This window comes from Hyla sarda, chromosome 3, assembly GCF_029499605.1.
Source record: "Hyla sarda isolate aHylSar1 chromosome 3, aHylSar1.hap1, whole genome shotgun sequence".
NCBI lineage: Eukaryota > Metazoa > Chordata > Amphibia > Anura > Hylidae > Hyla > Hyla sarda.
This window is the reverse complement of record NC_079191.1, coordinates 265,138,646-265,157,158: the sequence shown is the minus strand read 5'-3', so window position 1 is coordinate 265,157,158 and position 18,513 is coordinate 265,138,646. Positions and strand designations below refer to the sequence as shown.

At 41.9% G+C, this 18,513-nt stretch overlaps 1 protein-coding gene across 1 annotated transcript in view; it reads left to right on the top strand.

Annotated features, from left to right (window-relative positions):
- The window catches only part of LOC130360750 (pantetheinase-like), a 30,508-nt gene extending 14,635 nt beyond the window's left edge, over nucleotides 1–15,873 (top strand). Inside the window, exons 3-7 of the mRNA XM_056563323.1 lie at nucleotides 760–952; nucleotides 4,580–4,871; nucleotides 5,989–6,356; nucleotides 9,162–9,326; nucleotides 15,299–15,873. Of these exons, the coding sequence (XP_056419298.1) occupies nucleotides 760–952; nucleotides 4,580–4,871; nucleotides 5,989–6,356; nucleotides 9,162–9,326; nucleotides 15,299–15,424 (1,144 nt within the window). The 3' untranslated portion in view covers nucleotides 15,425–15,873. The remainder of the gene's footprint in view (nucleotides 1–759; nucleotides 953–4,579; nucleotides 4,872–5,988; nucleotides 6,357–9,161; nucleotides 9,327–15,298) is intronic.
- The last annotated feature ends 2,640 nt before the right edge of the window (nucleotides 15,874–18,513 follow it).

The window sequence follows — 18,513 nt, the reverse complement described above, 5'->3', positions numbered from 1 at the left end:
AAAATTAGTTGTATATTATTTTTTTTTTTTATAAATCAACTGGTGCCAGAAAGTTAAAACAGATTTGTAAATGACTTCTATTTAAAAATCTTAATCCGTTCAGTACATATCAGCTGCTGTATGCTGCACAGGAAGTTCTTTTCTTTTTGAATTTCTTTTCTGTCTGACCACAGTGCTCTCTGCTGACACCTCTGTTTGTTTATGTCAGGAACTGTCCAGAGCAGGATAGGTTTGCTATGGGGATTTGCTCCTGCTCTGGGCAGTTCCTGACATGAAGTGACATGAACAGAAGTGTCAGCAGAGAGAACTGTGGTTAGGCAGAAAGGAACTATACAACTTCCTTTGTAGTATACAGCAGCTGATAAGTACTGGAATGATTAAGATTTTTAAAAAGAGATTAAAAAATATAATAATGTTTCCACCGGAGTACCATGTTGTTTTCTCTGTCATGTAAGCTCCATGACTGACTTCTCCCCTTCCTAATGACTATCAGAAGTTTTCTTAGTTTAGAGCTGCTTTTGGGAAACAGCCACTGCAGTGTTTGATACAGTTTTTCTCTAGCCAAAGCTAGAAGTAGTTTTAACAGGAAGGAGAAGTATAAGTCCTTCACTCATCTTTTCCATTCTACTTCTTACATTGCTGAAAAAACTGCCCCAAAAACTGCAATATTTTTCCAAAAAGTGCTCTGTGTTATTCTTGCTAAAAGAAAAGGAAATATGTCATTTTAACATTCTCACTCCTTTATGGAAATGCATTTAGGTTTGGTCGAGCGCCAGTACAGAGAAGACTAAGCTGCATTGCAAAAAACAATTCCATTTATTTTGCTGCAAATTTTGGTGACAAAAAATGTTGTAATGCCAGTGACTCCCATTGCCCTCCAGATGGATATTATTTCTATGATACCACAGTTGTGTTTGATCCAGAAGGGAAACTTGTAGCACGCTATCACAAGGTGGGTTTCATAAATTTTTGTAAAATGCAAATTATGAAAAAGACAAAGAAATATAGAACTGGGCCTTAAATAGCATTTGTGTACCACCCCTCCCTCCCGTAGCTATGCTTTAACCCCTTAAGGACCGGGGTTTTTTCCGTTTTTGCATTTTCGTTTTTTGCTTTCAACTCTTTCAATTTTGCACCTAAAAATCCATATGATGGCTTATTTTTTGTGCCACCAATTCTACTTTGTAATGACGTCAGTAATTTTGCCCAAAAATCTACGGTGAAACGGAAAAAAAAATCATTGTGCGACAAAATTGAAAAAAAACCCGCGGTTTTGTAATTTTTGGGGCTTCCGTTTCTACGTAGTACATTTTTCGGTAAAAATGACACCTTATCCTTTATTCTCTAGGTCCATACGATTAAAATGATACCCTACTTATATAGGTTTGATTTTGTCGTACTTCTGGAAAAAATCATAACTACATGCACAAAAATTAATACGTTTTAAAATTGTCATTTCTGACCCCTATAACTTTTTTTTATTTTTCCGTGTATGGGGCGGTATGAGGGCTCATTTTTTGCGCCGTGATCTGAAGTTTTTAACTGTACCATTTTTGCATTGATAGGACTTAAATGATATAAAAAGTTACCAAAAATGCACTATTTTGGACTTTGGAATTTTTTTGCGCGCGGTTTAATTAATGATATATTTTTATAATTCGGACATTTTCGCACACGGTGATACCATATATGTTTATTTTTATTTTTATTTACACTGGTTTTTTTTTTATGGGAAAAGGGGGGTGATTCAAACTTTTAATAGGGGAGGGGTTAAATGATCTTTATTCACTTTTTTTTTTCACTTTTTTTTTTGCAGTGTTATAGGTCCCATAGGGACCTATAACACTGCACACACTGATCTTCATCATTGATCACTGGTTTCTCATAGGAAACCAGTGATCGACGATTCTGCCGCATGACTGCTCATGCCTGGATCTCAGGCACTGAGCAGTCATTCGGCGATCGGACAGTGAGGAGGCAGGTAGGGGCCCTCCCGCTGTCCTGTAAGCTGTTCGGAATGCCGCGATTTCACCGCGGCTATCCCGAACAGCCCACTGAGTTAACCGGCAGCTTTCACTTTCGGTTTTAGCCGCGCTATTAGCGGCGGGTCCTGGCTTCACTATGACGCCGGGCCCGCCGTGATATGACGCGGGGTTACCGTGTAACCCCGCGTTATGTCACGGGAGCAGGACCAAGGACGTACCAGTACGTCCTTGGTCCTTAAGGGGTTAATGCACAGCCTTACTTACTGTATATTTGCTAGATAAAATGCATTAAAGGGGTTCTCCGGTGCTTAAACATCTTATCCCCTATCCAAAGGATAGGGGATAAGATGCCTGATAGCGGGAGTCCCGCCGCTGGGGACCCCCGGGATCATGTACGCGGCACCCCGTTCGTAATCAGTCCCCGGAGCGTGTTCGATCCGGGACTGATTACCGGCGACTACAGGGCGGGCGGCGTGTAATGTCACGCCTCCACCCCCGTGTCATGTCACACTCTGCCCCTCAATGCAAGTCTATGGGAGGGGGCGTGATAGCTATCACGCCCCCTCCCGTAGGCTTGCATTGAGGGGCGGAGCGTGACATCACACGCCGCCCGCCCTGTAGTCGCCGGTAATTGGTCCCGGAGCGAACACGCTCCGGGGACTGATTACAAACGGGGTGCCGCGTGCATGATCCAGGGGGTCCCCAGTGGCGGGACTCCCGCGATCAGGCATCTTATCCCCTATCCTTTGGATAGGGGATAAGATGTTTAAGCACCGGAGAACCCCTTTAAGAAAGTTTTCAGACCCTTTCACATCTTTATATTTTGTTCTGTTCTGGACTGTGGTGCGCTGGTCACACCACAAGTCTGACACACTCCCTAGGAGACCTGTCTGACAATCTGACTTGCCGCCTGTCATAGCCTATCGCCCATCAAGTTACTTTAGAGGGCATGCAGTGTTCTTGGCTGATCCTTATCATGTACATCAAATTTTTATGCCTCTAACACTTATATTTATTATAAAAATACCTGTTTTCATTAACTCACAGTGTTAGAAATCCTCTCAGGGGCGTGTCACTCCTTGTGGTGATGGGAGGTGATTGGTGTGTCGGCTCATGCAGCCTTGTCCATGTGTCATCTATTGTCCTTGAGTCATGGACAAACCTGATGCTGCTGCAGGACTGGTTAGTGTTCCTGTAGGTATGGTCAGATTTTCAGGAGCTGTTTTCTTAATAAAATTTTAAAAAGTTTTTAAACAACCCTATTACAAAAGATCTTTATTTTTTATCAGTAATAACATATAATTTTTTTTTTATCTCACAGTGCCCATTTAAGCAGCGTGTAACTGAGCTGCAGTGAACTGTAGAGGTTGTGTCACTAGCAGGACCCCTGAAACTGATAGTGGTACATATACAAATCTGAGACCATAGGGACAGTGTTTTTAATCACCTCATAACTCACTCACCTTATATTAATACTTAGTGTATAATAAAAGTTATGTTTTAGTTTGACACATGATATGCAAAGGATCCATTAACCCTTATGGCGGCTATCTGTTGTACTATTCTAGCACCTTTACATGTGTCAGAGGGCTCAATTTGTTTTTGATGCATCAAGGTTTGCGTATCTGGATTTGGGGATTTTTTGCCATTCTTTTCTGCAGATCCTTTCAGGTTCCCTTAGGTTGGCTGGGGACTGTCGGTGGAAGGCATTTTTAGGTCTTAACAGAGATGTTTGTTTGCATTCAAGTCAGGGCTCTTGTTGGCCCTTCAAGAACATTCATAGAGTTGTCCCTAAGTTACTCATGTGTTCTCTTGTTGAAAGGTGAACCTTTAGCTCAATCAGAGATTCAAAGCACTCTGGATCAGGTTTTCATTAAGAATATGTCCCAGCCTTTGTAAAAAACCATCACAGCATGATACTGCCATGGCGATGCTTTACTTTAGGAAAAGTATTGGACATTTGATGAGCAGTGATAAATCTCCCTCTCCCTCTTTAGCCATGCACCCCTCCCCGCTCACAGGTGTTTTTTTTAAATTGATAATGGATCCTGCATGTCACCCCGTCAGCGGCTATATGCCCAGCAGAGGTGAGTAGAGTAAACATCTTAGTGTCCCATCTGGAGTGAGTGGTGGTTGGGAGACACCTTTTGAGCCTCCATTTGAACAAGAGTCCATCTGGTCCAAATTAGTAACCCTACTGTGTTGATCCAGAGGAAGGCAATAACCCCCATGAGGCTCATGCCAATTGCCCCATGACAGAGGAGAAATTCCTTCACGACCCCAAGATGGCAATCAGAATAAATCCCTGGATCAACATTCTATCCACATAAATCTAGTATCCATAACCTGTAATATTATATTTAAAAAAAATTAAATAAAAATAACCAGGACTTCCTTGAACTTGTCATCACAAGATCATGTGGTAGAGAGTTCCATAGTCTCACTACTCTTAAAAAATCTCTCTGTGATAATGGTTATATATAATTCTATGTATTACTTTTAATAATAATAATAATAATAATAATAATAATAATAATAATAATAATAATAATACAATTTTACTATTATCAAATTATATATATATTTTTTTGCAGTACCATCTCTTCTTTGGTGAACCACAATTTAATGTTCCAGAAAAACCAGAGATAAGTACATTTGATACACCATTTGGAAAGTTTGGCATTTTCATCTGTTATGATATATTGTTCTATAACCCTGCTGTAACCTTAGTCACTCACCACAATGTAGATACAATTATTTTCACAACTGCTTGGTATAACACTCTCCCTCACTACAGTGCTATTCAGTTTCACTCAGCATGGGCCCTGGGGATGAGAGCCAATCTCCTATCATCGAATATACACAATATTAGTCTGGACATGACAGGTATGTTATAAAAATATCTGTATGAATTCTTATTATAACTAATAAACACCATTTTATGTTGATTGGGTGTTAAAAAGTTTATGAAACCCTATATTGTTGCTTTAGGCTGTTTTTTTTTACTCATTTTAAGATGTGAAAAAGGCAATTTTTTCTCCAATTAAATGAAATGGGAAAACATCATTCAATTCACATGTAGTTTCATTATGTGTCCATAATTATTACAGACAAAAAAATTAGGTGACATTTTCTAAAAAAGTCCATTTTATGCAATGTTTCCCCCCCCCCCCCCCACATGATTTTACAGCAGCAAAAAAGGCAAAGAAAAAAAAATGGATCTTATGGACAAATTTTTCCTTAAAAACTGATGTATTTTTTAAGCCAAAATTGGGTCTCAAAATATTTGTGTGCACTTTGCTTTAACATGTAAGCAGTAGTGCAGGTATGTTGGCACCAGTTGGCAGACAGTTTCACAGATGTGCTCAGATACTCCATGTTTCTTTTCTTTACAAGATAACTGAAGCTGGTGATGCCTCTTGGACATTTTCCTTGTGCCACATCTCATATTTAAAACCAAATTTTTCCTCTGTAACTTTTTAGAGTAAGGGTATGGTCACATGTAGCGCATCCCCAGCGTATTTCACGCTGCAGGTGCACAGTCGCCAGTCGCTAGAGCAGTGTGAAGTACACTGCAGATGCTCTACGTGTGACCCTACCATAAAAGTAACTTGTGCGTTTGTTGGTGGACCCTGTCAGGATTTTATGGTGCCCGTGGTTTCTTCCTTTAAGTAAATGCCAATGTTTTTACACATGTAATGGTTTAAAGCTACAATAGTCTGCCAGTACACTCTCTTCTGAGTGCTGGCTAATCGAGGAGACTCCTGAGTAGGGTATACTCCTTTATTACATGCATAAGCCCTAACAGGACCCTAAAAGGGTCTGTCCAAAGCAGAGAACTCCTGTAATTACATTGCAAAATACACTCATTAGGTATCTACACAGTGGCTATGCCATAAATGTCCTATATGGGAATACCCATTTAAAAGTCAATTCAAGTGTAAACATGTTATGTGTAAGATCAAATGCAAAATTGCTGATTTATTAATTAATTTTTTTCAAGGAAGTGGAATATTTTCACCAGATAATCTTGGACCATATTACTACAACAATACTGTCAATGAAGGTTATTTGGTTATATCAGAACTAAACTCCTACACAAGAAATAGCAGTAAATGGGCACCTGTTCAATGGCAGGAGTATGCATCTCAGATTAAGAAACCTATACCAAGCAAAGTGTTCAGAAGGAAACTTCTACTCGATAACTATACCATGACAGAGTTAACAGATGCTCAAGGATGTGCTGCAGTTTGTCACCATCATCTCTGCTGTTACCTGAACTATAGTATGCTGGAGAAGAGAAGTGATGAGGTATATGTACTTGGTGCTTATGCTGGCTACCATGGACCACATCAAGTATTTTACATTGAGGTAATCATTAACCCTAAGCTGTCAATAGCTGCTAATAGAAAATACAAGTGAAATATTAACCAGGAACCGATTTAAAGGGAACTTATCCTTAAAAAAAAATGGTTGAAAGATTATGCTAAAATGTCATCCCAGCTTGTAACTCTTAGGGCACGTTCACATGGGCGATAACCTGTGAGTTTCCTGCTACAGGTTTGAGCTGCAATAGGTTTCCACAGTGGAAAATCTGCAGCAGACCCCATTAAGGTCAATGTAATTTGCTATGGATTTTCTGCTGTGGGGAATCTGCCTTGGTACACCCGCTGCGGCTAGCGGGTAGTCCACCCGTGTGAACATACCCTTACAGTCCTAAATGTACATGATTTTTACTCTCACAAACCTTAATTTTGACAGCTGTTAAAGAGGTACTCTGAGGAACCAAACCAATACCCCATCCTTTCCCTCTCATCAACCTATTTAATTGTCTAAATATGATTTATTAGCTATATAGAGCAATTTCCCAGTTGGTTGGTTGCTACTAACATGCATGAAGTGAGGGAATGACATCATCCAGCCATCCACTCTGTCTCTGTCCAAATCCCTCTTAGAAAGCAGCCCCCACCCTCCTGAGAGACATAGATCATGTGATTTCTGCCCTGCACTCATGAGTCATGCTCTCTTTAGTGCTGAGAACTGGGAGGTGTGCGCAACCTTAGCCTATCAGACACTGAACCTCTCTCTGCTGCTCAGAGAAGTAGGGTGGGGGCTGGCAGAGCAGAGCTGCAAGGATTACTGGGAGATGTAGGCAAAGGGAGAGAAGAATATGAAGCAGCCAGAGCAGACCTCAGAGGCCACAGGAGATATGCATATCAGGCAGGATGGTTTACAGGGAACATATCCAGGAAGTGTGGTGGTTCTGGAGCCATTTTTATGTATATACTTCCCTGGAGTACCTATTTAACCAACACAAGAAATAATCTCCAGTAAGAGACTGTTATCTGTGGAATGTGCTTTCACACTCTTATTTTATTATTTTGTTTCCTTATTTTATTCTACTAATCTGTGGAGGACCCCTATCTCAAATTCCTTCAAAGGATAAACTAATAAGTGTATGTTTCATCAGAAAAATACATCAACCTTAATTTAGACAAACAAAACAGTTTTAGTTGTTGTGCCCACCTGAGAGCATAGCTAGTAATGAAATAACTAGGCCGGGTTTACACTACTGATTTTCCGACCGGAATTTCATTTAGTCTATGCAGAGTTAGTCTATGCAGAATTTCTGCATGGATTTCTGCATTGAAATCCGTATAGAGATTCTGCATGTTTTTAAATCCAATTCACTTTAATGAAATTGAGCAGTCCCTTTCACAAAGTAGAATTTTCGCTGTGGATGTTCCGCAGCCAAAATTCCGCATTCTATGTCCCGCAAAAAAAAAAAGTTATGTCTTATATTTTTGTGGAATTTGGCTGCGGAAGCCCATTGAAGTCAATGTTTTTTTGTTTTGCTTTTTGCCGGGCTAAATGCAGATTTAGTGCCAATTCTATGTGGATTCCGCACAGAATTTTACATTTGCATTGAATAGAGGCACTCTTTTTATGTGCATAAATTCTGCATGAATTTCGCACGGATTCCGCAAAAATTCTGTCTACATTCCGCGAATTATGTAAAGATGCGGAATTCCGAGCCAAATTAATGCGGTTGCGGAATTCACAAATCTATGTGGAATTTCTTGTGAACAATAGAGTAACCGAAATTTCCTAAGGAATTTCGGTCGGAAATTCTGGTGCAGCAGAATCTTATTGCTGTCAATAGAATTCTGCTGCAAAGTGCACACTAGTTCAGTGGTGAACTTTCCTCCTCTGAAATTCCATTGCTAAAAGAATGAACATGTTCATCCTTCAGGCTGAATCCGCTCCGCTGTCTATGGGAAATTTCTCCAGCCAAAGATTTTCAGTGTGAGCCTGGCCTTAGGATTCAAATTGTAATGCTTTGTAAAAAGTTTACATCTTTTAAATAAAAGTTAATAAAATCATTATAATTAAACTGAAAATTTCCAAGACTTTGAAGATGTCTGATTGTGGGTGGCCCGCCGCTGGGACCCTCCGCGATCTCCCTGCAGCACCGGCATTCTATGCGGGAGCTGCTTCTCCAGTTTCGGAAACCTCCGGGACACAGGACGTGATGTCACGCCACGCCCCCCTCCATTTATGTCTATGGGAGGGGGCATGATGGCCATCAAGCCCCCTCCCATAGACATGAATGGAGGGGGCGTGGCGTGATGTCACGCCCCCAGTCCCAGAAACCCGGAGGTTTCTGAAACTGGAGATGCAGCTCCCGCATAGAATGCCGGTGCTGCAGGGAGATCGCGGAGGGTCCCAGCGGCGGGCCACCCGCGATCAGACATCTTATCCTTTATCCTTTGCATAGGGGATAAAATGTTTTTGCCCGGAATACCCCTTTAATAAAAAAAAAAAGGGACGGGCAGTTGAAATCCAAGATGCTCAATCCTTCTTTCTCCTAACACATCTGGGAAGAGTTGGGAGTCCTCCATACCTATAAGATAGTTGGTCGGTCCAACCAAAAACGGAAGGTTCAGCTGCATTTTTACCAATATGTATGGGAACCTTTAGAGACTGATGGACTTTCAACTCCTGGCACCCATACCTTATAGCTGGGTAGAGGGGCTGCTGTTCTCTTGCAAGCAACCCTTCCTTTTCACTTTTTACCACACACGTGCCATACATTTCTAAGACTAGGCCATCAATATCAAAATCCCAGAAAAGCTCTTTTAGACATATATATGACAGTTTTTTTTTCCTTTTCAGGTATGTACACTGGTGAAGTGTACGAGCTTAGAGACTTGTCATATAGCTACTGACACTGCATACACCAAATTTGAATCGTTTTCGCTAGCTGGTACATTTCAATCCACTATTGTCTATCCAGAGGTCCTTCTCAGTGGAGTTCAGTTGGATCCTGAACTCTTTAAGGTAGGCTGTTGTCACATATGGAAGTTATTTTTTGAAAACTGCCTCTGCCTCTGCAAAGCCAGAAAGGAATTGAAAAGTAATAGAAAATATATACATATTTAACTTCTGACTTTGGTGTGAAAACTGCTGTGGAAGTTAAAAAATAATAATAATATGATATGTGATTTGGGCCTTTTTGATTCTGACACTATGAAGTATGTTAAGCTATCCAAAAACATACAAACTGTGGGGCCCACTTATACTTTACTCTCTGTGGCTTCCCATTAGAAAAAGACTAAAACAGAACAACTAAACACTTCTTCACATACAGTGACACTGCAGTCTTGATGGATATAATTTTAAATTGAGGAACAAATGTGTTATTGTTATCTTTACACTAGGTGGTGCTATTTATACTAGGTAGTACCTGTTTCAGTTGCCTGTTCTATGCACAGCTGTCATACACTTTCCTACAAGACTATAAGTCTGCTTTCTCTCTTTTACTGACCTTGCTCACAAGGGCTTTCAAAGGCAAAATACTGCTCAGTAGGTTATTTCTTACGACTACAACCACTATACCTCAAAATCCTGCCTCCAGATCTCTACATAAGACTTCTTAGGAAAAGGGGGGTTATTCGTGTTTCTATGGAACTCCGCCAACTGCGCTCAGATCTTGTTCCAGTTAAGGCTCAACTCAGGCCCCATTATATAGACCACACATGAGGCCTAACTGTTCATAACCAAAAGCCCACCAGGACTAGGGATTCCCCTCAGCCCCACAAACGAGACCTAATTATAGCCTCCCCGAGAGCACTGTAAGCCATCTCCTCTGAGGTCTTGCCTTCTTAGCCTTTAAAATATTAGCCTTCACTTTTCTAGCTGAATATTTATGGCGTTGGGGCTATGACCTGACTGTGTGCGGTGTGTATAAATCAGTTCGTGACACCAGGGCACCGTTAACCTACACGGTCCGAGGTTGAGAAGACTTTGACTTGACTGACTGACTGAAGTAGAGATTTTCCTGAAGAGCTTTGCTTACTGCCAGGCTTTGCTATTCATCTGTGCGCCTGGGATTTGAGATTGGTGTGGCAGTGGAATTTTGTAGTCTTCTGCTTTTCCCTAGGCTACTCCTCATGGTATCAGCACTCCAGTCCTTACTCCTCTTAAACTCTGCTCTCATGCTAAACTATCCACACTAAACTACAACACTCAACTGAACTCTCCTTCCCCCTCACTACATAAGGGCTAGGTTTGGGGGTCCCTTATTGGGGTGTCAGGGTCACCTGGTCACTCTGCCACGATCCCTTAAAGGTACAGTGCATAAATTAATGCATAACATTACACATCAGTATATCAAATTAAACCAGGTCAGACAGTGGATCAGGGGGCCCAACATATAGTCAGCAGGGATGCCCAAGACAATCTTTAGCCCACAGGACAGCCTTTGGTTCTGAGACACAACATTTGCTTCACAACAATCAGACCCTGCCTGACAAAGCAGAAGTTCACCCTGACATTATTGGCCATTTGTTGAGTTATTTTGAGGGGACACAACATTAAACACTGTTATACAGGCTGTGCACTCACTACTTTACATAGTAGAGTGTCATTTCTTTTGTATTTTCACATGAAAAGATATAATAAAATATTTACAGTAATGTGAGGGGTGTACTCACTTATGTGAGATACTGTATATAGAGACTTTTATCTTACCTTGTATTTTCCTATTGATGCTGTTATATATGTAATGCAGGAAAAAAAAAACATTAACCTCTTAAGGACCAATGACGTTGTGGAACGTCATGGCACCCTGGGCTTTAAGGACCAATGACGTTCCACAACGTCATGGCATTTTCCGGTCTCTGCCGCTCGCCGGGCAGAGATCGGAACTGGATGCCTGCTGAAATCCTTCAGCAGGCATCCAGGGCAAACGCCGAGGGGGGCCATGTAGGCCCCCCATGTCGGCGATCGCCGCAAATCGCAAGGGAAATCGCCCTTGCGATCTGCGGCGATACCGGGCTGATCGGGTCTCTGGGACCCGACCGCCCGGTAATTTCGCATGATCCCGGCTGTCACACACAGCCAGGACCATGCTGGAGCCTAGGAGCGAGGTGGCAAGCCTGCCACCTCCTCCGATCCCCTGCGATCTGTCGGTTAGTTAACCGACCAATCGCAGGAGGGGGGGCGGTTACTTCCTCCCGTCCTGCCCGGCCCCTTGAAGTCCGGAGAGGACGGGAGGAAGACCGGAGGACGCGGCGGGGGACGGGGGAGTGCTGGGGACCGGCCCCGGTACTTACCTCGTCCCTGAAGACCCGGATCCAGACGATGAAGATGGCGGCGGCGGAGACAGGTGAGTAGATCTTCAGCCGCGGTCGGGCCCTTTACAGCAATGCACGTCGCCGTAAAGCGACATGCATTGCTGTAAAGGGACCCTGTAAACTACAACTCCCAGCATGCCCAGACAGCCCTTGGCGTCTGGGCATGCTGGGAGTTGCAGTTTTGCGACATCTGGAGGTCCACAGTTTGGAGACCACTGTGCCCTTCCAGATGTTGCAAAACTACACATCCTCAGCATGCCCTTACTGTCCAGGCATGCTGGGAGTTGTAGTGCTGTAACATCTGGCCCTTCAGATGTTGCAGAACTACAACTCCCAGCATGCCTGGACAGTTTTGGCATACTGCGAGTTGTAGTTTTGCAACATCTGGAAGGGCACAGATTGGGAACCACTGTATTAGTGGTCTGCAAACTGTAGTCCTCCAGATGTTGCAAAACTACAACTCCAAGCATGCTGGGAGTTGTAGTTCGGCAACATCTAGCTCTAAAGATGTTGCCGAACTACTACTCCCAGCATGCCTGAGAATGCTGGGAGTTGTGGTTTTGCAACAACAGGAGGCACACTGGTTGGGAAACATTGTCTGTTTCCTAACTCAGTGTTTCCCAACCCGTGTGCCTCCAGCTGTTGCAAAACTATAACTACCAGCATGCACTGATGGACTGTGCATGCTGGGAGTTGTAGTTTTGCAACAGCTGGAGGTCCCCCACCCCCCCCCCCCCCACTGTGAATGTACAGGGTACATTCACATGGGCAGGGGGCTTACAGTGAGTATCAGGCTGCAAGTTTGCGATGCAGCAAATTTTGCGCGGCAGCTCAAACTCGCTGTAATCCCCCGCCCATGTGACTGTACCCTAAAAACACTACACTACCACAAAATAAAATAAAAAGTAAAAAACACTACATATACACATACCCCTACACAGCCCCCCTCCCCTCCCCAATAAAAATGAAAAACGTCTGGTACGCCACTGTTTCCAAAATGGAGCCTCCAGCTGTTGCAAAACAACAACTCCCAGTATTGCCGGACAGCCGTTGACTGTCCAGGCATGCTGGGAGTTTTGCAACAGCTGGAGGCACCCTGTTTGGGAATCACTGGCGTAGAATACCCCAATGTCCACCCCTATGCAAGTCCCTAATTTAGGCCTCAAATGCGCATGGCGCTCTCACTTTGGAGCCCTGTCGTATTTCAAGGCAACAGTTTAGGGTCACATATGGGGTATCGCCGTACTCGGGAGAAATTTCTTAACAAATTTTGGGGGGCTTTTTCTCCTTTCACCCCTCATGAAAAGGTGAAGTTGGGGTCTACACCAGCATGTTAGTGTAAAAAAAAAAAATTTTTTACACCAACATGCTGGTGTTGCCCCATACTTTTCATTTTGACAAGAGGTAAAAGGGAAAAACACCCCCCAAAATTTGTAATGCAATTTCTCCCGACTACGGAGATACCCCATATGTGGGCGCAAAGTGCTCTTGGGGCGCACAACAAGGCCCAGAAGGGAGAGTGCACCATGTACATTTGAGGCGATTTGCACAGGGCTGGCTGATTGTTACAGCGGTTTTGACAAACGCAAAAAAAAAAAACCTCACATGTGACCCCATTTCGGAAACTACACCCCTCACGGAATGTAATGAGGGGTGCAGTGAGAATTTACACCCCACTGGTGTCTGACAGATCTTTGGAACAGTGGGCTGCGCAAATTAAAAATTTTGTACAGCCCACTGTTCCAAAGATCTGACAGACACCAGTGGGGGGTAAATGCTCACTGTACCCCTTGTTACGTTCCTCAAGGGGTTTAGTTTCCAAAATGGTATGCCATGTGGGGGTTATTTTGCTGTCCTGGCACCATAGGGGCTTCCTAAATGCGACATGCCCCCCGAGCAAAATTTGCTCTCAAAAAGCCAAATATGACTCCCTCTCTTATGAGCATTGTAGTTCGCCCGTAGTGCACTTCAGGTCAATTTATGGGGTACCTTCATACTCAGAAGAGATGGGGTTACAAATTTTGGGGGGTATTTTCTGCTATTAACCCTTGCAAAAATGTGAAATTTGGGGGGGAAACACACATTTTAGTGAAATTTTTTTTTTTTTTTTTTTACGTATGCAAAAGGCGTGAAACCCCTGTGGGGTATTAAGGCTCACTTTATTTCTTGTTACGTTCCTCAAGGGGTCTAGTTTCCAAAATGGTATGCCATGTGGGTATTTTTTGCTGTCCTGGCACCATAGGGGCTTCCTAAATGCGACATGCCCCCGAGCAAAATTTGCTCTCAAAAAGCCAAATATGACTCCTTCTCTTCTGAGCATTGTAGTTCGTCCGTAGTACACTTCAGGTCAACTTATGGGGTACCCCCATACTCAGAAGAGATGGGGTTACAAATTTTGGGGGGTATTTTCTGCTATTAACCCTTGCATACATGTGAAATTTGGGTGGAAACACACATTTTAGTGACATTTTTAAAAATTTTTTTACATATGCAAAAGTCGTGAAACACCTGTGGGGTATTAAGGCTCACTTTATTCCTTGTTACGTTCCTCAAGGGGTCTAGTTTCCAAAATGGTATGCCATGTGGGTATTTGTTCCTGTTCTGGCACCATAGGGGCTTCCTAAATGCAACATGCCCCCCAAAAACCATTTCAGAAAAACGTACTCTCCAAAATCCCCTCGTCGCTCCTTCGCTTCTGAGCCCTCTACTGTGCCCGCCGAACACTTTACATAGACATATGAGGTATGTGCTTACTCGAGAGAAATTGGGCTACAAATATAAGTATACATTTTCTCCTTTTACCCCTTGTAAAAATTCAAAAATTGGGTCTACAAGAACATGCAAGTGTAAAAAATGAAGATTGTGAATTTTCTCCTTCACTTTGCTGCTATTCCTGTGAAACACCTAAAGGGTTAAAACGCTGACTGAATGTCATTTTGAATACTTTGGGGGGTGCAGTTTTTATAATTGGGTCATTTATGGGGTATTTCTAATATGAAGACCCTTCAAATCCACTTCAAACCTGAACTGGTCCCTGAAAAATTGTGATTTTGGAAATTTTGTGAAAAATTGGAAAATTGCTGCTGAACTTTGAAGCCCTCTGGTGTCTTCCAAAAGTAAAAAATCGTAAATTTTATGATGCAAACATAAAGTGGACATATTGTATATGTGAATAAAAAAAATAATTATTTGGAATATCCATTTTCCTTACAAGCAGAGAGCTTCAAAGTTAGAAAAATGCAAAATTTTCAATTTTTTCATCAAATTTTGGAATTTTTCACTAAGAAACGATGCAAGTATCGACAAAATTTTACCAATAACATAAAGTAGAATATGTCACGAAAAAACAATCTTGGAATCAGAATGATAGGTAAAAGCGTCTTAGAGTTATTAATGCTTAAAGTGACAGTGGTCAGATGTTCAAAAAACGCTCTGGTCCTAAGGTGTAAAATGGCCTGGTCCTTAAGGGGTTAAACCCCTACAGATGCAAAAATATAAACACTGTGGCACACACATTTGTTAAATATACAATGCATAGCCTGTACTTCTGTATACAATTAGATGTTAGATTTTTTTTACTGAACAATATCCTGGCAATTGATCTCTTATTTACTCTTGGTCTCTCTTTGCCCTCAGTTTGCCAGTGATGATTTTTCTTCTTCTTTATTGTTTTAGGTGTTAAAGGATGGGCGCCTGGCGAGTCGGCCTAAAATATCTTCTAAAGCACTTCTCAGCGTCAATCTTTTGGGGAGAAATTATATGAAAGATCCAACCAGTTTAAATCTTTCAATATTGTCTTAATATATACTCGTATTTTTCGTCCTATAGGACGCACCGGCGTATAAGACGCACCCAATTTATAGGTGCAAAATCTAAAAAAATAAAGATTTTGAACCAAATAGTGGTCTTCAACCTGCGGACCTCCAGATGTTGCAAAACTACAACTCCCAGCATGCTGGGAGTTGTAGTTTTGCAACATCTGGAGGTCCACAGATTGAAGACCACTGCACATGAGGTAATACTCACGTGTCCCCGCTGCTCCGGACCCGTCACCGCTGCCCTGGATGTCGCTCCATCGCTGTCGCCATGTCCCCGTCGCTCCGGAACGTCTCTGCTGCCGGCCGGGTATCCTCGCACTCCGTCGCCACCATCACGTTGTTACGCACACCGACGCACGTACGCGACGACGTGATGATGAGGAAGGAGAGCGCCGGCCATACAGGGGATCTCTGAACGGAGAAGACACCGAGGAGGCAGGTAAGGTCCCTCCCGGTGTCCTGTAAGCACTAACCCGGCTATTCAGTCGGGCTGTTCGGGACCGCCATGGTGAAATCGCGGTGGTCCCGAACAGCCCGACTGAACAGCCGGGTTAGTGTCACTTTCCCTTCCGATGCGGCGGTCAGCTTTGATCTCCGCGTCTGAAGGGTTAATTCAGGGCATCACCGCGATCGGTGATGTCCTATATTAGCCGCGGGTCCCAGCCGTTGATGGCCGCAGGGACCGCCGCGATAGGGGTGTATTCGGCGTATAAGACGCATCGACTTTTTCCCCTCCGTTTTGGGGAAGAAAAAGTGCGTCTTATACGGCGAAAAATACGGTAACTGTAAAGTATACTTTGGGGAATACATTCCTTGTTTAATTAAACGTCTTTACAACAACTTTTTTTTTTTTTTATTATTTCTAGGACTATAAGCTAGGAAAACAAAGCAATATCACACTTTACATCCCTCGGGGGGCTCAGAATACCTTTTGCTCAGAGATGACATCAATAAAGCCGCCAGAATGCTCTGTCGCAGCACCAGCCATGTCTGAGTAACATACAGCTCCTCCATGCTTCTGCACTGTGCTGGGTCTCTTCATCCAATCACTGCAGGCTTCTCTGTAACCCCTTCCTCTCTGTTTCAGACAGGAGTCTGATAGACAGGACAGGAGTGAGCAGAGAGGAGTGTTAGTCCAACCCTTACTTACTGGATTTTTCCCAGCTTGTGCTTCCTTTTTAGAAGCCATGTTTTTTTTATAAAAAGGAGATTTTTATTATGAAAGGTTAATGTTTTGCCAAGTTGCACAACATATATAATTTTTTTTTTTAATCTGACAGTGCCCATTTAAGGACTTAGAAGCAAAAAAAAAATAAAAAAAATTTGCAAAAATACAATTCTGTCAAATGACTTGCAGTGTAAGGGTGCAATCACATGTACAGTAGCCGTTGCAGATTTGATGCGCAGGGTTTAATGCACAAAATTTTCTGCTGCAGATTTCATTGTAAACTAAATGACTGAGCACAGATTCTGATCTGCAGTTACAAATCCTGCGCATCAAATCTGCGCAGGATCCTGTATGTGTAAATAGACCTTAATATGGTATATAAAAGTTAACCATCAGCTTGAAGTCAGTAAGGTCGAAGTAGTTGAAAAATGGGCAAAATCTTCAAATAAAGCAGCATTTTTTTGGGGGTGTTCCCAGTATGCAGGGGTTAGTATCTACCAAAATGACCTACAGAAGGACAATCAGTGAACCAGCCACAAGAGCATTGGCTCATAAGGCCAATATAATAGAAAAGTTTATAAACACACAGAAGGGGATATTCAAAAAACTGTAATTTCTGTAATCACTGTAATTTCTGTTACAGCGATTATTAATTACACTTTTTTTCTCCTGAAATTTTCAAAGGTCTCTTGAAAATACGAAACTATGTGAGCATTAATTTTCGTGCCACTTTTTTTCTTTCTTTTTTTACACCAAATATATATATATATTTTTTTGCCGCCATATCGGATTTTTTACATCCCAGAAAATTCTGGCAGAAACATCTCACGTAGTATTCAATGATTACTAGTGCACAAGCAAGTGAGACCTGTATAAATAAAACATTTCTAGGGCTTTAATGTGAGTTCAGGTGCAGTGACCATGAAAAAAAAATTTAAAATTAAAAAAAATGTTTTTATAACATTTTCCACTAATAATTATTTATTTTTCAAAAATTGATTAACACCTTTTCACCCCAAAAAAACAGAAAAAAAAAACAAAAAAAAAGAACAATACATTTTTCTACACTAGCAAACATCTGGTGTGAAATTTTTTATGTAAAATGGACTCTGAAAAATGAAAATATTATGTAATACATGAAATAGCCACGCCCACTTTTGCAAGACTGGTGTGACTACTGGAAACCTTGGATAATTCTGATGTAAAACACTTTAAATAGCTGATGTAAACTTTCTGCACCAAAATTTGGGCGTGAAACGCAAAATTTTTGAGGTGAAGAGTTTTGTATATGACCCACACAGTTCATAGCTTGCTGCATATAAGACTGCAAAGATGCAGACTATTCAGATTGCCCATGCTGTTCCTTGCCCACAACTGAAAGTTCTTACAATGGACATGTAGGCATCAAAACAGGACCATGGAGAAATGGAAGAAAATGCCTTATATGATTAATCCTGTTTTCTATTAGGCAATGTGGATGAGGAGGTGCATGTGCTCTGCTTATGTGGGAAAGTGATGGCCCAAAAATAAACACTAAGAAAAGGCAAGCCAATAGAGACAGTATGATGCTATGGGAAGTGTTTTGCAGAAAACTTTGCGTCCTCATAAACATGACATCCTCTATTTTAATCCATCCTACTGATTTGTATCCCCCAATATAATCAAAGTCAAATAACCGTACATGAAAAAAAAATAACCAGTATGGAGATAATTTGAACATTGATGTCATAGTAAATCCCCCTCTTTTTATTATCCAATAATGCCATTTTATAAAGCCCAAAAAATACTGCCACACCAATAATACTACCATTACCAATAAACAGTGACTAAATAATGTCATTCTACTGTAACTAAACAAAATCACTATACCAAGATCATCATTACCCCCACTTAGCCACTATTTA